The sequence below is a fragment of the Henckelia pumila genome, unplaced genomic scaffold (genome assembly GCF_033568475.1).
Source record: "Henckelia pumila isolate YLH828 unplaced genomic scaffold, ASM3356847v2 CTG_270:::fragment_1, whole genome shotgun sequence".
Lineage (NCBI taxonomy): Eukaryota > Viridiplantae > Streptophyta > Magnoliopsida > Lamiales > Gesneriaceae > Henckelia > Henckelia pumila.
Window position 1 is genome coordinate 1,239,572 of NW_027331788.1, and position 26,906 is coordinate 1,266,477.

The 26,906-nt window shown below is 41.9% G+C and overlaps 1 protein-coding gene across 1 annotated transcript; it reads left to right on the plus strand.

Annotated features, from left to right (window-relative positions):
• Positions 1–290: 290 nt before the first annotated feature.
• LOC140870872 (uncharacterized) lies at positions 291–23,710 on the plus strand. Its single transcript, XM_073273278.1, has 2 exons — positions 291–340; positions 23,185–23,710. Exons 1-2 carry the CDS (start codon positions 291–293, stop codon positions 23,708–23,710), a joined length of 576 nt encoding a protein of 191 aa, XP_073129379.1.
• The last annotated feature ends 3,196 nt before the right edge of the window (positions 23,711–26,906 follow it).

The window sequence follows — 26,906 nt, forward strand, 5'->3', positions numbered from 1 at the left end:
CCGAGGTTATGTGTTTGAGATTGTGTTTGAGATTTTGTGTCCTAACCCTTTGGTATCAGATGGCACCTCGACGATCTTTGTGAAGGATCCAACCACCTTTGACTCCTCCTTCGACTGAGAATCCGCCGCCAGTGATAACTCCTCCGAATGATCAGGACAGTACAGGAGTGGATGAGTTTGATGCTACTGCAACCCCGATGGAGACTCTTTTGAAAAGATTCCGATCGTTTCGACCGCCTACCTTGACTGGTACCGAGAACTCCATCGACTGTGAGAGTTGGCTAGATGACATGGATGAACTCTTCGATTCTCTTGACTACAACGATGACCGCAGAATCAGGTTAGTCAGTCATCAGTTGCAGGGTGTTGCCAAGAAATGGTGGACTACGACCAAGAGGGCGAACGAGAACTGAGGCACCGTGATTACTTGGGGTGTATTCAAGACTGAGTTCTACAAGCGGTTCTTTCCTGTCTCGTATCGTAAGGAGAAAGATGCCGAATTTTCAAATCTGAAGCAAGGAAATTTGAGCATCGAGGACTATGTGAGCAAGTTTGACAGCCTTTTGAGGTTCGCACCTCATGTCGCCAATAACGAGGAAGCCAAAGCCAACCATTTCATTAATGGCTTGAACCCGGAGATCTTTACCTTAGTCAATACCGGGAGACCCAACAACTTTGCAGATGCCATGGATCAGGCGAAGGGAGCCGAAGCTGGGATTTTGATGCAACGAGGAAATCAGGCAGCTCCTCAGCAGCAGCAGAGATCTTTTCAGAATCCGCCTGTTCAGTTTCAGCCTCAACAGTCTCAGTATCAGTACCAACCTTCTCCGCAACCGAATCAGTCTCAGAGGGTTGATGGAGGCAACAGTGGCAGAAACCGGCGAGATCAGTATCGACCGAAGGGGAAGACTTTTAAGAAGTCTGGGAACAGTTCCTCGAGTTCCAGTGGTTCTAGACAGTTCAGTTCTGGGCAGAGTTCAGGGTTCTCTGGAGTATCATGCAGCAAGTGTGGAGGATGCCATCCATCGGATCAGTGCCGTGGTGTGTTTGGTAGTTGCAACATCTGCCAGCAACCGGGTCATTTTGCTAGAGTCTGTCCTTAGCGGGGATCCGATAGAGCTCAGAGAGGTAGTTCTTCTCGACCATCCGCTCAGCCCGAGAGGTCATCTTCTGCAGTTCATTTCTTTCAGCCCCAGCAGCAGAATCGTCAGGGAGGTAATCAGAATCAGAACCAACCTCCTCGACAACAGGCTAGAGTGTTTGCATTGACAGAGGATCAAGCCAATGCAGCCCCGAATGACGTGATAGCAGGTAACTGTTCGATTTTTGGTTATCCTGCGTTTGTGTTGATTGATACGGGAGCTTCTCACTGTTTCATTTCTGAAAGGTTTGTCTTGATGCATGATTTATTTGTTGAGCCTTTATATGATGTTGTTTCTATTACTTCACCTTTGGGTGGAGGAATTGTTTCGGTGAGATTAGTCCGTAACTGCATCTTAGAATCCGAGGGGAATTCGATTGAGATTGACTGCATTGTACTTGGGTTATCTGATTTTGACTGTATCATTGGGATTGACGCACTGACCAAGTACAGGGCAACGGTAGATTGCTTTCAAAAAGTAGTCCGATTCAGACCTGTTATGGCAGACGAGTGGAAGTTTTTCGGTAAGGGTTCTCGATCCCGAATCCCTTTGATTTCTGCTTTGTCCATGACTCGTTTGTTACAGAAAGGAGCAGAGGGATATTTGATCTATGCAGTGGATGTTATGAGGTCTAGCCCTGAGTTGACAGAGATACCAGTGGTTAGCGAGTTTCCTGATGTCTTTCCAAAAGAGATTCCCGGATTGTCGCCGATTCGAGAGATCGAATTCAGCATTGAGCTTGCATCAGGTACTCAGCCTATTTCCAAGGCACCTTACCGAATGGCTCCTTTAGAATTGAAAGAGTTGAAGGAACAGTTGGAGGATCTGATTTCCAAGGGATACATCCGACCTAGTGTATCGCCTTGGGGTGCCCCAGTCCTTTTTGTGAGGAAGAAAGACGGTTCTATGCGACTTTGTATCGATTATCGCCAGTTGAATCAGGCTACCGTTAAGAACAGATATCCTCTCCCTCGAATTGATGATCTTTTTGACCAGTTACAGGGTTCTGCAGTGTACTCGAAGATAGATATGAGATCAGGGTATCATCAGCTGAGAGTTCGCGACGAGGATGTGCCTAAGACAGCTTTCAGAACCAGATATGGGCATTTTGAGTTCTTAGTCATGCCTTTCGGTTTGACGAACGCTCCAGCGGTTTTTATGGATTTGATGAACCGTGTCTTCCAGCGGTATCTAGATGAGTTCGTCATTGTCTTTATCGACGATATTCTGGTCTATTCGAAGAACCGTTCAGATCATGCCGAGCATTTGAGGACTGTGTTGCAGATTTTGAGATCCGAGCAGTTGTATGCGAAGTTATCAAAGTGCGAGTTTTGGTTGGACCGAGTCGTCTTTCTAGGCCACATTGTATCAGGAGAGGGAATATCTGTTGACCCCACCAAGATCGAGGCAGTTATGAATTGGCCGAGACCGACATCAGTGCCAGAGATTCGCAGTTTCATGGGTTTAGAAGGGTATTACCGTCGATTTATCGAGGGCTTCTCTTGCATTGCAAAGCCGATTACCCAGTTGACCCAGAAGAATGCACCATTTGTTTGGTCCGAGCAGTGTGAGGCCAGTTTCATTGAGCTGAAGAAGAGATTGACCAGCGCTCCGATCTTGTCTATTCCATCAGGTACTGGAGGTTTCTCCGTGTATTGCGATGCTTCTCACCGTGGTCTTGGATGCATTCTGATGCAGAGGAAGCACGTCATAGCTTATGCGTCAAGGCAGCTGAAGCCTCACGAGACTCGTTATCCAATCCACGATCTTGAGCTAGCTGCAATCGTGTTTGCTTTGAAGACTTGGCGCCATTATCTGTATGGCGAGTCGTTTGAGATATTTTCTGACCATAAGAGCCTCAAGTACTTGTTTTCCCAGTCCGAGCTGAACATGAGACAGAGGCGATGGATGGATCTGCTGAAGGATTTTGACTGTGAGATCAAGTATTATCCTGGAAAATCGAATGCAGCTGCAGACGCTCTTAGTAGGAAGCTTTGTTCTTTATCTCTTTCTACGATTGGTGTCTCTCGTTTGATTGAAGATTGTTGTACTTCTGGGTTGGAGTTTGAGACCGATAGGAGATCCATCAGAGTTTTTGCGATTCAGGCCGAGCCGGAGTTGTTTCAGTTGATCAGAGAGGCACAAAGGTCAGATCCGAGTATTCAGAGTTCGATAGAGAGAGTCCGATCAGGCCACCAGTCCGAGTTTCAGGTCAGGGATGATGTTCTGTTTGTGAATAGCCGTATTGTTGTGCCCGATGTTTCTGAGTTGAGACAACGTATTCTTCGAGAGGCGCATTGCAGTCGGTTCAGTGTTCATCCTGGAGGCCGAAAGATGTATAACGACTTGAAGACTCAGTTTTGGTGGAAGCAGTTGAAGGAAGCCGTCACGAGGTTTGTGTCCCGTTGTCTGAATTGTCAACAGGTGAAAGCCGAGAGGAAGAAGCCCGGAGGTTTATTGCACAGTTTGCCTGTTCCGGAATGGAAGTGGGATCACATCACTATGGACTTTGTCACGAAGCTACCACGTTCATTCAGAGGTTGCGATGCAGTTTGGGTAGTGGTTGACCGGTTGACGAAGTCTGCTTGTTTCATTCTGTACCGTATGATGTACCGCCACGACCAGATGGCCGAGTTGTATGTTAGAGAGGTGGTGAGATTGCACGGTGTGCCGAAGTCGATCGTATCAGACAGAGATCCGAGGTTCACTTCTCACTTTTGGCACAGTCTTCAGGCGGCATTGGGTACTCGTTTGCACTTGAGCACAGCGTATCACCCTCAAACCGACGGTCAGTCCGAGCGTACGATCCAGACTTTGGAGGATATGCTTCGAGCCGTGGTACTTGATTTTGGCTCAGGATGGCAGGATTCTTTGCCTTTAGTAGAGTTTTCGTACAATAACAGTTTTCGGACGAGTATTGGGATGACACCGTTTGAAGCTTTGTACGGGAAGAAGTGCAGATCTCCGTTGTTCTAGGATGAGATTTCAGAGTCACCTGAGTTAGGTCCCGATATGATTCGTGACATGGCCGATCAGGTGAAGATTATTCAGATGAGGATGAAGACAGCCCAGGATCGACAGGCCAAGTATGCGAATGTTCGACGTCGACCTCTGAGTTTTGAAATAGGAGACCGAGTTTTCTTGAAGATCTCTCCTTTTCTAGGTACTGTCAGATTCGGGAAGCGAGGGAAGTTGTCGCCTCGTTTTATTGGTCCTTATGAGATTCTGGAGAAGTTAGGCGATCTTGCCTACAGATTGGCTCTTCCCCCTTCTTTGTTCGGAATCCACGACGTGTTTCATGTTTCCATGCTTCGTAAATATTATCCAGATCCGTCCTACGTTCTTCAGCCAGATGAGGCCGAGTTGGATGAGACTCTGAGTTACTTCGAGAGACCGATTCAGATCCTTGACAGAAAAGAAAAGCAGCTCAGAAACAAGTCAATTCCGTTGGTGAAGATTCAGTGGAGTCGTCACGGAGTTGAAGAAGCAACCTGGGAGACCGAATCCGATATGAGGCAACGTTTTCCCGAGTTGTTCGATTGAGGTGAGTCCGTCTTCAGTTTGTTCTTACTTGTTTCAGTTTTGATCTGTCAGATTTCGAGGACGAAATCGAATCTTAGAGGAGGAGAATTGTAAGGCCCTGAAATTATTTATTGCGGATTAGCAAAATTGATTATTTTTTTATTTTTGAGATTTATTTGAGCCGGGACTGAATTGATTTAATTGGGAGTTTCAGGGACCAAAATGCAAAAAGTGGATTTTTATACTATTTTATCCCTCCTAGTTGACTAAGCCCATACCCCCCATACTCTCTTCCTCCCCAACTCTCTCTCTCGATTCCTCTCTCTCCCGGAAGCCATGGAAACCGTTTCTTCAAGCTTTCTTTCCGTTCGATTCGCACGATCCGACCGTTAGATTTCTTTTCCGAGTTGAGTTTCACGATTACCGCAACGAGAGCTTCATTTGGACGTAAGTTTTGCTACGATCTCTTGAACTTCGTTTTTTTTGGGTTGTTAGAATTTGATAATCTTGGAGTATGTTGTTCTTGAGCTAGCATAGATCGTGTATTCGAAGTCGAATCGGAAAAAGAACGAAGTTTGGATTTTATATGATTTTTGAAGTTAAATTTGAAAATGGGGTTGTGAGATTTTGTTGGATTTTGATGGTTTTTGATTTGTTTTGTTGATTGAGGAGTTGTTTTGGATGATTTGGGATTGTTGGTTGTTATCGGAGATTTTTGGTTTGCCCGATTATAGCCGTTATGCCATCGGAATCGAGTTTGGATTATTGGTTGTTTTGTTTCGGTTTGACTTCCGGGTTTGATTGAATTGGTAGATTGTTACCGAATCCGTATATTCTTCATTTTCAGATTTGGATTGGAGTCTTGGAATTGGATTGAACTTGGAAGTTGAGTCTGTCGAGAATTGAAGACGGTATATTGATTGAATTTCCTTGTTATGAAGTTTTGTGATTCGATTGATTATTTATTTGAGTTCGTTATTATTTTCAGATTTGAATCTTCGACGAACTCGAAAGGTAAAAGATGACTTTGAATTGAATGGGTTTGAATACTCGAGTTCGATTGATTCTCGAGCCCCGAAAATCACATACTACATGTTTATTTGCTTGTGTGAACTTGTTTGAGTATCTTGTTACACTTGCATTCATATTGAGCCGATTATTCAATTCGTTTGAATTTAGATGATTTAGAGAGCTATATTGAAGTGGGCTTAGATTTTGAGTTTTTCTAAGTACCAGAATACTTCTTATAGTTGCTCTGAAGTCTAAGGGTAGAGTTGAGCGACATCCACCCCGAATGGATGTGTCGGTGAGTTGTTGTGAATACTTAGCCCCGGGATCCCAACCGAGTATCGATTGACATTTTGATTATCTGATTTGATAGTCCCGAGTTTTAAAGTCATGCATACATCCCTTTTCTTTGAAGTTGTTGATGTTTGTGGATTTTGATACGAGGTGTTTATTTGATATTGCATGCCTGTCTCTTTTACTTAGAAATTATATTTCTAACCGGATTATTCCGGCTGTTGTCTTTGTTTTGTATGTGTAACTTGGCAACAGGAGGATCAGGAGCTGGACCGAGTCGTCTTGGTTAGCTTGGGGTGAGATGGATAGAAGTGAGACTCCGCGTCGTAGGGTCGAGTCTTTTGAACTTGTATTAGTTTTGTTGAGTCGTTGGAACTCTGATTTTAGAACTCGACTTGTTTTGTATTGCGGGAAGGATTTAGAACTTGTGGTATGTTCTGATTTCGTGTTGTATTGTATGTTGGAGCTTGGATTTGATTTGATTCGTGTTTGGCTTGATTTTCTCCAGGTTCCCCTGTTTTCTGTCCGTTTGGCCTGCGCGCGGGCGAGGCTTGTCCTCGCGCGCGCGCGAGCTGCCTGGAGTGGCTCGGGTATTTTTGCCCGCGCGCGCGCGAGCCCCTTCCTCGCGCGGGCGCGAGCTTCCCTCGAGGCCACTGGCCCTTGTTCCTGCGCACGCGCGAGGCGATAGCTCGCGCGGGCGCGAGGCATGTCTTTTAAAAAAAAAAAAAATTCTGATTTGTTCCCACGACTTACCGTGTTCGATTATGTTTAATTATTTCGAGTTTAGAATCGGGGTCTCACAAATATAAAATTCATCGTGACTCAGATTGATAAACCAATTTCACCAATGTGCACAGAAACCATTTCTGCATCTTTTAAAGTCAAGATAAATTTTCTGAATCCGAATTCAGTGATTTCCAAAAATGCCCATCCCTATGTCATTTTAGGAAATCTTACTCCTCTACTCTTAAATAAGAAGTCCCACTTCTTTGTTCATTAAATTTAACTCTTTAAATTTAACTATCTCAACGGGGATTAAAAATCCATTACTCTGTGTGACCCTCAATGGTTCAGGGATACAGCTAGCCGTGGGCTCACAACTCCTTGTGACTCGGAACAACAATTTACGACTTGCCCATCGAATCATGGTATGAGCGCCTAGCAACATCGCCCCATGATTCCCTAGGTATCACTGATAGTGCCTGCAAGAACCAATAGATTTTGGTTAGCGTACAGTACGGTCCCTTCATCCAAATATCCCGATCGAATCAACAACCATTGGTAAATCGAGAGTCGTTCGAGATTCGATAGCTATGCAATACATCTTGAAGATCAAATAGGGACATCGCATGTGCTACTAAGAAACCATTTCTTAAAACACATCATGTACTCTGGCCATAGATTCGTCACACTAATATCTCCTCATATTGCATAGGATATCCACACTCGCAAGTATGTGGTGAATCCTTGACAACAAAGCATCGACTCCTATATGTGTCGTAACTGTACCCAATCCCGACACCTGATGACCCCAATAGAGTCGGTAAACGAGTCAAAGTACAGTACTAGCATATAGAGTCTCAATGATGTTTCAAGTAGTAAGGACTAATGGTGTACAACCAAAACCGCGGACTTTATCCACTCGATAAGTGATAACCACTTGGAAAGTCCGGATAGGGTAGTTCGATCATTCATCGTATGAATATCCATTTGCATGCTTTGAATATCTCTATGTTCCATACCAATGAAACGTGGCACTCGGCATCGCAAATGCTAGTCTCAATCTCGAGCGATCCTTATCCTTATTAACGGACGGCTCAATCGACTAGGAACTGTTTAGAATATACAGTGACTATAAGATGTGTTTCATGATAGACATCCCCATGTACTACCACATCTTACATACACTATAGTATATTCAAGGTCTTTATCAAAACAACAATAGTATATCACAATATAACAATATGAAGAAAGATAAAGTCATTGCCATTAATAAAAGTGTAAATTATATTAAACAAAAGACTGTTTATACAAAGAGTCATCAAAGCCCTTAGCCACAAGTTGGCTCACCGGGCACCCACTCTTTCAATGTCTAGATTCATCAGTTTACTCATTTGAATTCTACCGTGGATTTAAATATAATCGCTGGTATTGGGTTAATTTATGGGGTAAGAGTTAACTTAGAACGCTGGTGTCTAGTTAACTAAAATTAAGGTGAAACAGAAATTAAATTTTCAATGATGAATATTCAATGTGAATTAATTATTTTTAGGAAATTGATGATCGAAAGAATAATTTCAAGGGTGTAGTCGATCGATACCAAGTCTTGTTAATTTATTGATTTTTCCTATTTTAATTCTTGCATAGTAGTAGTAAAATTCCAAATATCCCCTTTTATTATTTTCAGTATTTTTAGAACACTTTTAAATTTCACTTTCCTCGTGGGAACGATACCTACTCACACTACTGCATATTTTGTTATCTGATTTGAGTTGGGTAATTTGGGCGTGACACGACTTAGCGCTACCAGAGTTCAAAATTGGCATAAAACTCATGGATAAGGGAGGAATAGATGAAATCTGGATCAGAGGGTTGGAAAAATGCACCCCATTGTTGGAAATCAATAAGATCCAACAAACGAAGATGAGAGGTCGCCAAGTAAGAGCAATCAAGAATACGGCTTGGAAAAATCTGCATATCCCTATAGTCGGCAGGAATAGGTCATGAGATAGCAGGTTGATTAAGGTTGTTGACAAAAGGTTGGGTACGAGCACGAGTGCGTTGCCTCGGATTGGAGGGATCAACTTGGCGTCTAGAAGCCATTTTGGAGAGATATTTTCGTGCAAAAGAAAGAAAGGAGAATGATTTTGGTGTGCAAAAATCTGAAAGTTTCGGCCTCTATATATAGGCAAGGGATGGAACGGAAGCAACGTTGCACGAACGGAAGCAACCTTCGTCCTGGCGGGAAAAATTTTCGGGTAAAAGGTATGAACGGAAGCAACATTCCACCAATGGATGCAACGTTAGGTCTTTTTGGCGGCAAGAGTTTGCGGTTAATTTTGAAATTGAGGCGGGAATTGCAACTAACGGAAGCAACGTTGGTCCATCGGACGCAACGTTCGTGCTATTGGCGGTAAATTTTTGCGGTTAAAATTTTAAAATGAGGCGGGAATAGGAGGCAACGGAAGCAACGTTCTAAGAACGTTGGCAACGAAGAGTAAGCGAACGGAAGGAACGTTGCTTGGAACGGATGCAACGTTCGGAAAATTAAACAAAATTTTGGATTTTGTCTCTTAGAGTTATATTTTAAACAAAATAATACACATAAAATGTGAGCTTTATAATTATGAATAAATACAATTAATTTGTATTATTCAACATTAATTTGCTCGAATTTTAATATTAAGCTCCCCCTTAATATGACATTAAATTTAAACTTATGTCTACAAGTGATTACAACTCAATCATGCCAAGTTCACCACGCAAACGAATAAAAGTATTTTCATCTAGTGGTTTTGTAAAAATATCGGCAATTTGATTTGACGTGTCAACATATTGAAGTTCAACTTCATTTCGTTCGATGTGGTCAGAAATAAAATGATGACGAATATCAATATGTTTGGTGCGCGAATGTTGAATCGGATTCTTTGTAAGACATATCTCGCTAGTGTTGTCACAGAAAATAGGAATTTTTGAAAAAGATACACCATAGTCGAGAAATTGATGCTTCATCCAAAGAATTTGCGCACAACAACTACCGGCGGCCATATATTCAGCTTCGGTCGTTGACAGCGCAACACAATTTTGCTTTTTGGAAAACCAAGAAACTAAACAGTTTCCTAAAAAGAAACAAGTTCCACTAGTGCTTTTCCTGTCCACCTTATATCCACCAAAGTCGGCATGACAGTAAGCTTTTAAATCAAAGAAAGAATTTTTCGAATACCACAAACCGAGATTTGGATATTTGAAAATGCGTTTTAAGGCGAACAAATGTGATTCCTTTGGACATGATTGAAATCATGCACACAAGCAAACACTAAACATAATGTCCGGTCTACTAGCAGTAGCATAAATTAAGGAGCCAATCATACTACGAAAGAAAGATTGATCTACAAATTTGCCATTTTCATCCTTATCAAGTCTGATTGTTGTGCTCATCGGTGTGGATGATGATTTTGTGTTCTCAATCCCAAACTTCTTTAGAATCTCCTTGATGTATTTGCTTTGGTTCACAAAGAACCCATCCTTGCACTGTTTGATTTGCAATCCAATGAAATAGTTAAGTTCCCCCATCATGCTCATCTCAAAGTATTCCTGCATAAGCTTGGAGAAATCTTGACAAAGCGTTTCGTTAGTAGAACCAAATATTATGTCATCAACATAAATTTGCACAATCAATAAATCATCTTTGAAATTTTTGGTAAATAAATTAATGTCAATCTTTCCTCTCGAAAAACCATTTGAAAGAAGGAAAGTTGATAATTTTTCATACCAAGCTCGAGGAGCTTGTTTCAAACCATACAATGCTTTGTTTAGTCTATACACATGATCAGGCAATAATGCATCAACAAAGCCATCAGGTTGTTCAATGTACACTTTCTCTTTTAATTTACCATTCAAGAATGCACTTTTGACATCCATTTGAAATAACTTAAAATTTCTAGAGCAAGCAAAAGCAAGTAGCATGCGAATATATTCTAGTCTAGCAACAGGAGCATAAGTTTCATCATAATCAATGTCTTCTTCTTGACTATATCCTTTAGCTACAAGCCTAGCTTTATTTCTAGTGATAGTACCATGCTCGTCAAGTTTATTCCTAAAGACCCATTTAGTACCAATAATAGATCTATCATGCGGCCTAAGAACAAGATACCAAACATCATTGCGCTTGAATTCATTTAATTCATCTTGCATAGCAATAATCCATGAATCATATAATAAAGCATCATCAATGCACTTAGGTTCAACATGCGAAACAAAAGCAAGATGATTGCAGATATTATTAAGTGAAGAGCGAGTTGTTACTCCCTTCGAAGGACTTCCAATGATAAGATCTATAGGATGATCTTTGTGAAGAGTCCAATCCTTCGGAAGTGGTGTTTCCTCAACAGAAACATCTATTTCATTTTAGCTTGAGGAGGCCATCTCTTCTTCGAGTAATTCTACATCATCGTTAGTATTACGAGAAAAATATAGACATAGATTCATCAAATACAACATGCATTGATTCTTCAACAAGTAAAGTGCGTTTATTAAATACTCTAAAAGCCTTACTCGTAGTAGAATACCCAAGAAAAATACCTTTGTCGGATTTGACATCAAATTTGCCAAGGTTGTCCTTACCATTATTATGAATGTAGCATTTTGATCCAAAAGCCCGAAAGTATGAAATGTTAGGCTTTCTCCCTCTCCATAATTCATATGGAGTTTTCTTGAGAATTGGTCTTATTGATACACGATTGATAATGTAGCAGGCAGTGTTCATTGCTTCAGCCCAAAAATTTTTTGGTAGAGAATGCTCACATATCATGGTCCTCGCAATCTCCACAAGTGTCCTTTTTTTCCTCTCAACGACCCCGTTTTGTTGAGGAGTCCTAGGACAAGAAAAATTGTAACCCATGCCTTTCTCTTCACAAAATTATGTAAAACTCTCATTTTGAAATTCAATTCCGTGGTCACTACGGATCTGTTTTATTGAAAGATTTTTCTCATTCTCAACACGTTTGACAAAAGTTTTAAAATAATCAAAGACATCATTTTTGTGGGCTAAAAACAATGTCCATGTGTAACGTGAGAAATCATCCACAATGACAAATGCATAAAGCTTCCCTCCTAGGCTAGCATTCCTCGATGGACCACATAGATCTAGGTGAAGAAGTTCAAGGGGCATAGAAGTTGATACAAAATTTTTTCTTTTAAAAGATTCCCTTGTGTCTTTGCCAAGTTGACATGCATCACAAACAGAATCTAATTTTTAATTGAGTTTTGGCATACCAACAACTAAGTCAAGTTTAAAACGTTTTTCTATGGTACTAGAACCAACATGACCTAGTCGTTTATGCCAAAGAATGTTGTCATCAACATTCAAGGATACAAAGCTTTTAATATTTGATAAAGATAAATTATTTAAAGAAACCTTGTAAACATTTTCACTTCTATATCCTTTGAAATTTATGGATTTGTCAGATGTGAGTGATATAGTGTAGTGTTGGGGAGTGGATTTGACTTCATAACCTCTATCGCACAATTGACTTATGCTTAGTAGATTATGCTTAAGTTCTTTCACTAGGAGTACATCATCAATCAAGCAGGATTTAGAAATACCTATTGAGCCGATTCCTTCGATAACTCCTTTGCTGTTGTCTCCAAAGGTGACAGATCCCTTCTCCTTTGGTTTGATCGATTGGAAGTAGCTCCTTGTTCCCCGTCATATGTCTAGAACATCCACTGTCTAGATACCATATGCTAGGAAGAACAATTTTCCTATTTCCCTACAAGAATTTGATTTTGGTACCCTTTAGTTTTTTTGGGTCCACAGTGTTAGAAAAGAGAGATACAAAATAAACTTCTAAGAGTTCAGTCTCTCATAGCAACATCATCGCCACTTTCTAAGAGTGCTCCCTGTAGTAGGTAGGGCTATGGCCTCTTTAAAAATCTATTTTCTTTGACAGAGCAGCGTTCATCAGGAAGATCAGTCGTAAGTCAAGGCAGTTTAAACCGGTCTATGATGAACTCCCTTAGATCATGATCTCATAATGCCAACTGATGAGTTGTTAAGTACTCGTAGGCCTCCATTTCATATAGCTCTTTTGATCATATTGAAATCTTAAAGATCTACATTTATGTCTAGCATGACCTATTTTACAACAATAAGAGCATGTAGGGGGTGATCTCATTTTTGCTTTAGCAATAAGGCTAGTAAAGTCTATTGATTTCTTACCGTACCCTATTCCACCCTTATCAAAACTACATTTCTGCATGCTAAGTAGATTATTCAATTTATTAATACTAACATTGAACTTATCAAAAGATTTTTCTAAGTGAGCTATGTCATCTTTTAATCTTAGGTTTTCATGCTCCTTAGTTTCTAATTCAAGTTTGAGGTTTCTATTTTCCTTTTTAAGAGATTTAGCCATATTAAACATATGTTTATATGCATGCAATAATTCATCATAGGAAGGTACCTCGTCATCATCGTCAGAGATGATGTCATCACTCCTAGCCATGAGGCAGATGTTGGCTTCCTCCTCGTCATCATCGCTATCGCTCCAAGTGGCTATGAGTTCTTTCTTCTTTCCCTTGTCAACTTTTTTCTTGAGAGGACACTCATTTGCATAGTGGCCTTGTTGTTGATAGTTGTAGCATGTAACTTCTTTTTCCATCTTCTTTTTGAAGTTGTTTTCTCGCATAAATCTTTTGAATTTTCTTGCGAAGAGTGCCATATCATCATCTTCATCTTCTTCTTTGGATTGGCTAGATAGAGCAATCCCCTTTGCCTTGATATCTTCTTTCTTTATTTCCTTCCTTGTAGAAAATTCCAACTCATGGGTTTTTAGAGTCCCATGGAGTTGATCAAGGTCATATGAAGCGGTGTCGCCTTTGTTGGATTCTATGATGGTCGTCCTCTTTGCATCCCACTCCTTGGGTAAGGCGCGTAGAGCTCTCCTTCACACTTGCTTGGTTGGATATTGTTCTCCAAGTTGGGCTAGCTCATTGATGATTTGAGAAAGCCTTCGGAACATGGTATCAACATCCTCACTAGCCTCCATCTCAAATGTCTCGTATTTGAGTTGAAGTAGATCGATCTTTGTCTCCTTGACTTGATTGGTCCCTTCGTGGCATATCTTCAATTTGTCCCAAATTTCTTTTGCGGATGAGCAAATCGAGATCCGGTTGTACTCGTTCATATCTAAGGAACAATGAAAAATATTCATAGCCTTAGCATTTTGAGATATCAATTTCATATCCTCCTTTGAAAAGTCGTCCATTCCCTTAGGAATTTTGACTCCCTCAACCTTTTTCGTAGGTATGTAGGGACCTTTCACAGTTACTTTCCAAAGGTCATAATCTATGGATTGGATATATAGGGACATTTGATTTTTCCAGTATCCATAGTTTATGCCGTTGAAAAGAGGAGGACGATTGGTTGATTGCCCTTGAGCATGATCGCTAGCTAGATTTGCCATAGAGCCTTTTTGAAAATATTTTGTAAAAAGGTGACTCTGATACCACTTGTTAGAACCTAATTTAGGGGGGGGGGATTTAGGTTCTATTGGCAACTTTAGCAATTTAAAGCGATTATTCTAGTACGCAAGCGGAAGACTTAAAGCAATCAAATATAAGCACAGTAAATAAATGCGTAATGTAAATAAAGTAGTAAAAGGGATAAGAGATGTTTATGAAAGTTCGATGATAAATCATCTACGTCTGCCCTTCTTGGTTAAGATCGATTAACCAAGGATCCACTAGCACTTCAACGTCTTGGCCTTGATGGCTCCAAGGATAGCCGTACAAATCAACACGATCACCGCGCCGATACAACTCAACACTTGGCCTTAAGGGCTCCAAGGATAGCCACAACACTCGTATAATACACTTGGCTTCACACACAAGTGTTTACAACAACCGAGCAACCAACTCACGAAATATTACAAACAACCCTCGATTTTGAATAAAACGCTCAACTATCACTTGAATACTTTGAAGGAGAAGATGTTGCTTGCAATGAGAGATGAGAATGAATTGGTGAGTTCAAATGACTTCAAATGGCATGTATTTCTAGTTGAAAATTTGGGCAGGTTCGTTACGTCCGTTCGGGCCATCGTTGCGTCCGTTCGGCGCACATTAAATTCTTCCGGTGTTGGTGACGAACGTTGCGTCCGTTCTTAGGTTCGTTGCATCCGTTCGGCGCATTGCGGCTTTTGTTGGATGACTTTTTTCCTTAAAAATTGGATCGTGTTCTTGACAAGGAACGTTGCGTCCGTTCCTAGGTTCGTTGCGTCCGTTCGGCATAATTTAGACTGCGCGACAAACTTCAAAAATTCATATCTCATAATCCGTCCGTCAGATCGAATTAAATTTGGACAGTAGCTTCAAAACATCCTGAATTTCATTGTGAACGGTAAAGATCGGATTTGAATGTATAAAACGATTCCATTATTTATTTGAATTTACTTCATCGTATTTTTGCTTCTAATTCTGCGCGGTACTTTTGAAAAATTCATAACTCCAAATCCGTCCGTCGGATCTACTTGAATTTTGGACCGTAGCTTTTGAGCATCTTAAAATTTAATATGACAGGTGGAGATCGAATTTGGATGACTCAAACATGCTCAGTAATTTTTGCAATATTCTTCTTCATAATAATGTTTATAATAATCTAATCTGCAAAGTCTCACTTTAAACGATTAGAAATAATAACCTAGTTTTGTAATTATCAAAACAAGATAAGTTATCGCATTAAAAACATTAATCTTATTTAAGATATTTGTATGCGTTTAAGGCGTAACAGGGTGTCTTCAGTACCCGAGAGGAAAGACTACTGAAATATCTCGACCTCATCAAAAAGTCAGGGGAAGATTTCTCCAGCAGGAGTATAGAGCAGATACCCCGGGAAGAGAATATTGAAGTTGTAGTAACCTAGATTCCATTTTAAGATAATAATATGATAATCATGATTAAGGGTCCAGTCTAAACTGCTGAACTGTTGAGCTACTGAACTGCAGCTAGGGAATATGAGCAGCTAGGAAAACATGAGTAGCTAGGGAATCTGCTGCTAGGGATTATACAGCTAGGGATTCTTTAGCTAGGGAATTCTCTTGCTAGGGATTATACGGCTAGGGAATTCTGCTGTTAGCCTGTTAGAGAATTTCGTTACTAAGGAAGTTTGAAAAGCTGCTAGGGAATCCTAACCTGCTGCTGGGGAATCCCGAACTACTATTAGGGAAGCCCGAACCCTCCAGGACAGGCAGGCAGGCGTGGGGACGCTTGCATGAATGACAGTTGGCGCCTAAGCATGAGCTGTCAATTATGGTAGTGACTCAGCTCACGCATCTGATACGTGGCGTGCTTATAGGAGCTCGGACGTCTCGACGTCGGCTCAAGAATCCCGATCATCCCAAATATTTGTCTATAAATAGGAGCTGGGGATTCAGTTATTTTTTCACATCACTTCCATCTCACTTCATATCTTTGCCCGGAAAAGAGTAGCTCGGGAGCTCGGGAAAGAGTAGCTCAGGAATTCGGGAAGGAATAGCTCGGGAAGGAAGAGCTCGGGGTCAAGCTTGAGACCAGGTCGGGTCGAGAGTTGACCTAGGACAGCTAGGGGTTGTCTTTTTCCAGCTTATTCAGACTTCGGTATTAAGTACGTACACATTGACTGAGATTGCCAGCGAGTATACATGTTTATATGTTGCATTTATTTGGCATTATTATATGGCATGATGTATGATTTACTGTTTTCCATATTCATATGTCATGTGCATATACACGTTGAGCCTATACCTTGTTATACCTGACTATAGAGCCGCTCAGCTCTATACTCGATAGTCTATCACTGAGGGTACCGCGACGGCGGAGGCATTTATGTTTGTCTACTCTGGTGTACTAGACGAGTGTGGTTGCACCCAGAGGTTGATCCGTGCGGTGGCAGCACTCATAATGGCGCCGGTTCTGAACATGACTTTTCGGATGACCCTTTACCAGTCATCATGTTGCATGCATTATATACATATGTTTACTCATGTCTATGTACTGGGCGTTAGTGCTTACGTCCTAGTTGTTATCTTGGACACCCTATTTCATGGGGCAGGTCGCAGGATGGACGAAGCTGGTATTTCAAGGAAGGACTAGGGAGCAGGAGCCTTGAAGGGATTTATACAGCAGGATTTGTTTAGCTGTATAATGTTTACTTTTAAGTTTTCGATATGGTTGTATCACTACAGATTTAAGCCTGGATTATATTACTAAGGTGATATGTAATTTATGGTTATGTTTCCGCACGTTTTTACTCTGTTAAGTATTTTGCTGTATTAAGTTTAATGCATGCTATTAGTTGTCAGTTAGTAGGTGATTTCATGCAGGGTCACTACATTTTTGGTATCAGAGCATGCATAGATTTTGGGATTAGTACTTGGGATTTAGTTTAGTCTTGAGTAATTCTTGCGTATTTGGGATTTTAATGTGCAATTCTTTTCAGGATATGGCTGACGAGAGTCACGGTAGTGTTGGCCAGGGAGGTGGTCATCATCATCATCACCATCACCATCAGGATGATCGACATTGTCCTCATGAGGGTAGACATCGCTACACTCTCAATAAGTTCATGCAAGTAGGGCCGAAACCCTTGGTGGGAGGCGAGAATCCTGAACAAGCTAGAAGCTGTATGTCTAAACTCGAGAGTACTTTCCGAGCTTTCGAGTGCACTGAGGAGCAGAAACTGGAAGTTCTAGAATTCGTTCTAGAGGATCGAGCACGTTTTTGGTGGGATGCCAAGGCTGCTCAGGCACGTACTGAGAGAGGACATGTGACTTGGGAAGATTTCTGTCAGCAGTTTCAGAAACTGTATTTTCCTCCGGCTGTTTGCCAAGCACGATCGATGGAGTTGCTTACTCTGAGGCAAGGATCAATGACTATTGATCAATATCAACAACGATTTCTTGATCTGCTACCTTTCAGTCCTCATATCAGTAACAGTGATGCATCAAAGTATGATATCGTTCTGCAAGGATTGAATCAGGATATCTACTCACAAGTTGTCGTCTGTGATGATCCGACATCTTATGAGACTTTGGTGAACCGTTGCCGTCTTGTGGAGACCAGAAACAGGCGGGCACAGTTGATGATGCCAGGAGAACCTAGTGGATCTTTTGAGCCTCGAGCTCAATCTGTTGTGCAATATGTACCTACGTCTTCTTCTACTCCTACTACTTCGTCTGGTTCTCATGGTTCACGAGGTACATTCCGTTTTGGGAAAAAGAAGAAGAAGGAGGAATTTTGTAGCCACTGTGGTGGGAAGCATCCTGCAGCTTCATGTCGGAGAGCTACTAGTTCTTGTTATATTTGTGGTCAGTAGGGACATCTGCGGAGAGATTGTCCTTAGCACATGGGTTCTGCTAGTGGATCGGGATCCCAGGTTGGATCTCAGGCTTCTACTTTTCCACGTCAGCAGCCAGCACCACAGAGTTCTTCTGGTTATCGTCCCCAGACTCAAGGGCAGGTATTTGCTCTGTCTCAGGAGCAGGCTACTGAGGTAAGCGATCGCATGTTGGCAGGTAACTTTTTGTTATGTGGTATTCCTGCACTTGTCTTAATTGATACTGGAGCATCGCATTCCTTTATTTCTAGTCGCTTCGTTAAGAGACATAGATTACCTTATGTATCATTAGATATGGATTTAGTTGTATCTACTCCGTTGGAGCAGGAGGTAGTAACTAAGCGTTTAGTGATGGGTTGCCTTCTGGAGTTTGAGGGTATTGTGTTATTGGCTAATTTGATGATATTAGCAATGACAGATTTTGATTGTATTTTGGGAATAGATATGCTGACTTTGTATCACACTACTGTGGATTGTTATCAGCGTCTGGTACAGTTTCATCCTGTTGAGGGTGATAGCTAGTACTTTTATGGTGAGGGTGCGCGACCTCCAATGCCACTTGTTTCGGCTCTGAAGGCATGTCATGTCTTGGAGTCAGGTAGGGAGGGCTACCTCATCTATGCAGTTGATATATCCGCAAGTAGTCCGGGTATTGATCAGCTACCGGTAGTCAGCGAGTTTCCTGATGTATTTCCTGATGAGATTCCTGGTTTTCCTCCGGTTCGAGAGGTGGAATTTGGTATTGATCTAGTACCAGGAACTACGCCTATATCCCGAGCACCTTATCGTCTAGAACCATCAGAGATGAGGGAATTAAAACAGCAGTTTCAGGATCTGATTGATAAGGGATATATTCATCCGAGTGTTTCTCCGAGGGAAGCACCTGTTTTGTTTGTCAAGAAGAAGGATGGATCGATGCGATTATGTATTGATTACAGGCAGCTGAATCGTGTCACCATCAAGAATAAGTATCCTTTTCCACGAATTGATGATTTGTTCGATCAATTACAGGGTACTTCTGTTTACTCCAAGATAGATCTGAGATCGGGATACCACCAGATGCGGGTACAAGACTCAGATATTTTTACGACTGCTTTCAGAACCAGATACGGGCATTATGAATTTCTGGTGATGCCATTCGGTTTGACGAATGCACCGGCAGTCTTTATGAATCTGATGAATCAGGTATTTCGAGAATATCTGGATAGATTTGTCATTGTCTTCATTGATGATATTCTTGTCTATTCTCATGACAAGGATGAGCATGCACAACATCTGAGGATTGTGTTGCAGACGTTACGAGATAAGCAGCTGTATGCGAAATTGAGCAAGTGTGAATTCTGGCTTGATCGGGTAGTGTTTCTCGGTCATGTGATTTCTAGTGAAGGAATATCTGTTGATCCTAGTAAGATAGAGGCAGTGCTGAACTGGTCTCGTCCGACGACGGTTGCTGAGATTCGTAGTTTCTTGGGTCTAGCTGGATATTACCGTCGGTTCACAGAAAATTTTGCACAGTTGGCCAGGCCTTTGACTCAGCTTACTCGGAAAGATGTTTCCTTCATATGGTCCTCGGATTGTGTGGAGTCATTTCACGAGCTCCGTAGACGTTTTACTACTGCACCTGTGTTAGCTCTACCTTCTGGATCGGGAGGTTATGTTGTCTACACTGATGCCTCTGGTCAGGGGTTAGGATGTGTTCTGACACAGCATGGACATGTTATTGCCTATGCTTCTCGACAGTTGAAGACACATGGGAATAATTATCCAGTACATGATCTCGAGTTAGCCGCCATTGTATTTGCTCTCAAGATTTGGAGACATTATCTTTATGGCAAGAAATTTGAGATATTCACGGGTCACAAGAGTTTGAAGTATTTATTCACTCAGGCAGAGTTGAATATATATGCGACAGAGACGCTGGATGGATCTTCTGAAGGATTATGATTGCAAAATCAAATATCATCCAGGTTCTGCTAATCTTACTGCCGATGCCTTGAGTCGGCAGGTGAGATTTTCTGCACTTCAAACTAGTGAAGTATCTCATATGATTCAAGAGTGCTGTTCATTGAGTTTTACGCTCAAGCACAAAAAAGGGAGAAATGAGATTCGATTGTATACTATTCTATCTAAGCCAGCATTGTATTCTCGGATCAGAGATGCTTAGATATCTGATGTTAAGACTCAGCGTTTGGCACGTATAGCCAATGGAGTTAATACATCTGGATTCCATTATCAGGCAGATGGTTTATTATGCTTATCAAATCGAGTGGTTGTACCTGATGTTGCGGAGCTTAGAAACGATATTCTTTCTCAAGCTCACATGAGTCGATTGTCTATTCATCCTGAAAGCATGAAAATGTATAAGGACTTGCGAACTAGATTCTGGTGGAAAGGGATGAAGCGGAGTGTATATCAATTTGTTTCAAGATGTTTGGTTTGTCAACAGGTCAAGGCTGAACACCGACGACCAGGTGGATTACTGCAGAATCTTGAGATTCCCGAATGGAAGTGGGAGCACGTAACTATGGATTTTGTCACCCAATTGCCTATGACTTCGCGTCAGTGTGATGCTATCTGGGTCGTTGTTGACCGTTTGACGAAATCAACACATTTCATTCCTTACAACCGGGAGTATTCTTATGATCGCATGGCACACTTATATGTCCAGGAGATAGTGCGATTGCATGGAATTCGAGTGAGCATAGTCAGTGATTGAGACCCGCGATTTACCTCACTTTTCTGGGGTAATTTTCAGCAGGCGTTGGGTACCACTATGAGTTTAAGTACTGCATATCATCCGGAGACTGACGCGCAGTCAGAACGGACGATTCGTATGTTGGAGGATATGCTACGTTCTTCTGTCATGGACTTTGGTTTATCTTGGCAGAATCAGTTACCTTTGATAGAATTTGCTTACAATAACAGTTATCATCGTAGTATTGATATGGCACATTTCGAGGCATTGTATGGTTGACGGTGTCGTACTCCGTTATTCTGGAATGAAGTAGGAGAACGACAAGTCGAGAGTCCTGAGTTGGTGCAGCAGATTGTAGACAAGGTAGATTTGATCAAGCGGAGAATCAAAACTGCTCAAGATAGACAAGCCAGTTATGCTAATATTCATCGCAGGCCATTGCAGTTTGAGCCTGGTGAATATGTGTTCTTGCGAGTATCACCTTTCAGGAAGATGATGAGATTCGGTGAGAAAGGCAAGTTGTCACATCGTTTCATTGGACCTTTCCAGATACTGGAAAAGATCGGAGATGTTGCGTATCGTTTGGCGTTACCGCCATATCTTTCCAGTATACATGATGTTTTTCATGAGTCGTTACTTCGACAGTATATAGCTGATGAATCTCATATTATCCAGCCTACATATGTTCAGCTAGAGCTAGATCTGTCTTATGTTGAACGACCACTTCGTATCCTAGAAAAGAAGGAGAAAGTTCTTCGGAACAAGAATATACCACTTGTAATGGTACAATGGCAGCGCCGAGGAATTGAAGAAGCAACTTGGGAAACCGAGAGCCGTATGCGAGCGGAATATCCTGAGTTGTTTGCTTTATACTTTTGATTACCATGTATCAGTGTAATTACAATTTGTTGTAATAAGACATGGTTTTCTGTTTCATATTGTTATCTTAATTTGTCTTTAGATTTTATTTCGCAGACGAAATATCTAAAGGTGGGGAGAATGTAGTAACCCAGATTCCATTTTAAGATAATAATATGATAATCATGATTAAGGGTCCAGTCTAAACTGCTGAACTGTTGAGCTGCTGAACTGCAGCTAGGGAATATGAGCAGCTAGGAAAACATGAGCAGCTAGGGAATCTGCTGCTAGGGATTATACAGCTAGGGATTCTTTAGCTAGGGAATTCTCTTACTAGGGATTATACGGCTAGGGAATTCTGCTGTTAGCCTGTTAGAGAATTTCGTTACTAAGGAAGTTTGAAAAGCTGCTAGGGAATCCCGAACTGCTATTAGGGAAGCCCGAACCCTCCAGGACAGGCAGGCAGGTGTGTGGACGCTTGCATGAATGACAGTTGGCGCCTAAGCATGAGCTGTCAATTATGGTAGTGACTCAGCTTAAGCATCTGATACGTGGCATGCTTATAGGAGCTCGGACGTCTCGACGTCAGCTCAAGACTCCCGATCACCCCAAATGTTTGTCTATAAATAGGAGCTGGGGATTCAGTTATTTTTTCACATCACTTCCATCTCACTTCATATCTTTGCCCGGAAAAGAGTAGCTCGGGAGCTCGGGAAAGACTAGCTCAGGAATTCAGGAAGGAATAGCTTGGGAAGGAAGAGCTCGGGGTCAAGCTTGAGACCAGGTCGGGTCGGGAGTTGACCTAGGACAGCTAGGGGTTGTCTTTTTCCAGCTTATTCAGACTTCGGTGTTAAGTACGTACACATTGACTGAGATTGCCAGCGAGTATACATTTTTATATGTTGCTTTTATTTGGCATTATTATATGGCATGATGTATGATTTACCGTTTTCCATATTCATATGTCATGTGCATATACACGTTGAGCCTATACCTTGTTATACCTGACTATAGAGCCGCTCAGCTCTATACTCGATAGTCTATCACTGAGGGTACCGCGACGGCGAGGGCATTTATGTCTGTCTACTCTGGTGTACTAGACGAGTGTGGTTGCACCCAAAGGTTGATCCGTGTGGTGGCAGCACTCATGTGGCACCGGTTCTGAGCATGACTTTTCGGATGACCCTTTACCAGTCATCATGTTGCATGCATTATATAAATATGTTTACTCATGTCTATGTACTGGGCGTTAGTGCTCACGTCCTAGTTGTTATCTTGGACACCCTATTTCACGGGGCAGGTCGCAGGATGGACGGAGCTGGTAGTTTAAGGCAGGACTAGGGAGCAGGAGCCTTGAAGGGATTTATACAGCAGGATTTGTTTAGCTGTATAATGTTTACTTTTAAGTTTTCGATATGGTTGTATCACTACAGATTTAAGCTTGGATTATATTACTAAGCTGATATGTAATTTATGGTTATGTTTCCGCACGTTTTTACTCTGTTAAGTATTTTGCTATATTAAGTTTAATGCATGCTATTAGTTGTCAGTTAGTAGGTGATTCCATGCAGGGTCACTACAGAAGTAGATACCCTGGATAAGACGGCGTCATTGGTGGCTGATGCGAGTGATCGGGAAGTCATCAGATTGACAGAGCTTGTGGCGGCAATAGAGATCGGGACCCCTGATCCTCGTATTGGTTCCTGGATGGCTCCTTTAATAAGCTATATCCTAACGGGAAGCCTTCCCAAGGAGCCTGATCATGCCAGGAAGATCAAGAGACAGGTATCTCGATTCACTATACTTAATGGCACATTATATCGCCCCTCTTATCATGGCCTGATGCTTAAATGCTTGACGGAAGAGGAAACGGAGTATATAATCCGGGAGGTCCATGAAGTGTGTTGTGGAGATCATGGAGGAGACATGAGTTTGACCCGCATGGTTTTGTTGGCTGGATATTGGTGGCCTACCCTATATGCTGATGCTAAGAAAACAACCCAGTCATGTGAAGGCTGCCAGCGGTATGGGAATTTTCATCATAGCCTGACCACATATATGCAACCTATTTTGGCATCTTGTTCGTTTGATAAATAGGACTTGGATATAGTGGGACATTTCCCTATAGCCCGGGTCCAAAATAAGTTCCTACTGGTGGCAGTGGATTACTTTTCTAAGTGGGTGGAAGCTGATCCCTTAGCAAAAATTACCAAGGAAGAAGTATTGAAGTTCGTGTGGAAGAATATTGTATGTGGCTTTGGGATTCCTTGGAAGCTGGTCTCTGATAATGGCAGAGAGTTCCAGGGACGAAAGATGACAGATTGGTGCGCAGAGATGGGTATCAAACATGCATTCACCTCAGTATCTTATCCGCAGAGCAATGGGCAAACCGAGGTTACTAATCGGACCATCGTCCGATCCCTCCAGGCCAGACTGTATGGAGTCGGGAAAGATTGGGTGGAGGAGATCTGTAGCGACCCAACCCGTATCCACTACCTAATCAGAGTTTAGAGCATAATTAAGCATGCATTAAATAAATCACTGCGGAAGAATTTAATAAATGCAGACTGACAGAATACAACCGGTTAAACAAATTTGGTTATACAACCCAATCGAATAATTAAATTCCTAGGGCAAAATAAACCTACAGCTTTTCTTGTTGTTTCCACGGTCTCTGGCCTCTTCAAGCCACTGGGTACACCACCTGCACCTGTACCTGCCCCGCCGAATGGGATGTCCAGACATACAGAAAATTCTGGACGTGAGCGACTACGCTCAATACAGAAGAAATGATATATAAAATATATGCATCACATAAATGACTTTAAAACAAGAGTAAAACAGTACTCAGGGGCGCCATGAATATACAAGGCCGTGCTGGATAGCTAGTCCACGGGACCGCTCCTATATTCACCTATCCACTATAGCGTCTACTCCACCATCGTGGTCGCTCCTAGTGATAGCAAAACCAGGGGCTGAGTGTCCCTTGACACGAATCCATAAGGAGTAACTCATCACCAATGGAAACTGTCATGACTCACATCATACCAGATGCAGTCCAGTGTAAAAATCATGCATGTGCTAAAGCCGTAAAAACATGGGAAACACATAGCACATACTCATGCAACACATATATCATATATCATGTTGGCCATCTCAGTTAGTACTAACGTACCTTATTAAAGGCAGTCATAGCAGTCCCACTCTAGGATCTCAAGCCTATCATCAGCTCTACAATGCAAATACTCATGCATCATTCATTAAACTCTAAAAGCCTTAACTAAGCTATTGCATACTCCTAAATAATTTAAGGAAACCATAGCTATACCTGCATCCGTCGACAGTCCACTGATGGCGACTATCCCGCAAATAGGGGCACAACCCTACTGCAACTCCACAGCCTCGAGCACGGCTCCGCTACACGAGCACTGCTCTACAACTAGGTCAGACACTGTCTGACTATACTAAGATATATTCCCTACTCCAACTCTAAAATAAGAGTACCCAAAGCCCTAAAATAGAGCCATCTGGGCGAAGGAGAGGAAAATGGTACGAGTTGAAATGAACTCCTCGGCCCTCTATTTATAGAGCACGATCGGATCGTCCAAACTTGATCGGAGCCTCCGATCCCGCATCGAGCCTCCCGATCTGTGCCACATGTCAACACTCTCACATGCAACCATACACCTGTACTGTTACGATCGGAGCCTCCGATCCTACATCGGAGCGCCCGATCTCCTGCTGACATCGCCAGTGACGTAATATTTCTAGACAGCTGGCAGGAGAGGTTCAGAGCCTCCAAACTCTGTTCGGACCGTCCGATCATCTCGGAGCTTCCCGGCTATTTTCGAGTGTTTTGGATCCATTTTTGGACTCCGTTAATCCATCAGGAATTTTCTTAATCATGTATTAATTAATCTAAACATGATCACATGATTAATTACTCATTAATCGTTAATTTTGGATACGGGTTAATACAAGATCCCTAGCGTATTATGGGCCTATCGTACTACTCCTCGAACAACAACTAAGAAAACAACCTTTAGTATTGTGTATGGGTCTGAAGCAGCTTTTCCAGTTGAGATAAGGCAGACCTTACCTAGAGTAGAAACTTATCAGCAAGATGGGTCAAACGATCGTGCACAAGAGCTAAATTTAATTAAGAGAAAAGAGGCCGGGCTGTAGTGAGAATGGAGGCTTATCAAATTTGGGTCATGCGGGCTTATAATTAGAGGGTCAGAAACCGGGAATTCCAAGTGGGAGATCTGGTCTAAAAAAAAGCTAATCTAACAGGCGAAGTGAGGAAGTTGGAAGCTCGATGGGAGGGACCTTACAAGATAGTTCGCACGGTTGGCACCAACACCTGGTACGTAGAAGATAGCCAGGGGAGAAATCTCAAAAGGCCTTGGAACACATTTCATCTCAAGAAATATTATGCTTAGCATATTTTTGTAATGTATTGTAGTGACCCTTACCCGGATCACCTACTAACAGAACTTAGGCATGCAATTAACTTAATAAAACAGATATCAGAATAATCTTGCGAAAACCATAAACATTATACAATCCCAAGTAAAGGAATCTGTAATATATCCAAATAATATACAACCAAATCGAATAGCTGTATTAACCTCAAAACAACAGAAATAAAACCTAGACGAAGCTCCAGATGGTCAACCACTGACTAGCCCCTCCTGGATCCACCCGCCTCGTCCAATCGCAAACCTGCCCCATGGAATAGGGTGTCCAGAAACACAGAGTACGAGACGTGAGCATAAAACGCTCAGTACGAGAGTATGATTATACATGCATGCAAAGTGAACTCCCTATAAACTCGAGGTCAAGGATCAGATAACAGAGACAGACCGGGCCCTGGTATGTAGCACGCTGTGCCGTTGCTTCAGGAGGTGGCTCCCATACCATAATACCAGTGGATATGCCGGAACCAAATCGATGGAAGTTCAACCACTAACAGGATAGGAAAAAACCCTACTAACAGACATCTCGAAGGAGATAGCTCAGTATGCAAATGAATGCAGCATAAATCAATGACATATAAACCATGCAGTCACATAATACATGCATACTCAGTCAGGATATCTCGAACAGTACTTTCGTACCTCAAATCAGTGCAAGCTCTACCAACTCTAGGTCCACGCCTATAGTCTGCTCTACACTGCCAAATGATACTACTATCATTTTAGCGCTCTAAAAGCCTTAACTAATCTATTGCATACTCCTAAATATTTATAGGAAACAAAAGCTATACCTTCGTCCGTCGTTAGCCCTTTGA

Bases quoted from the DNA above. Each gene is read 5' to 3' on its own strand.
- LOC140870872 (XM_073273278.1), top strand. From the start codon at position 291: ATGGATGAACTCTTCGATTCTCTTGACTACAACGATGACCGCAGAATC. The intron at 341-23,184 runs GTTAGTCAGTCA...GATTCCATGCAG, and splicing joins AACGATGACCGCAGAATCAG to GGTCACTACAGAAGTAGATA.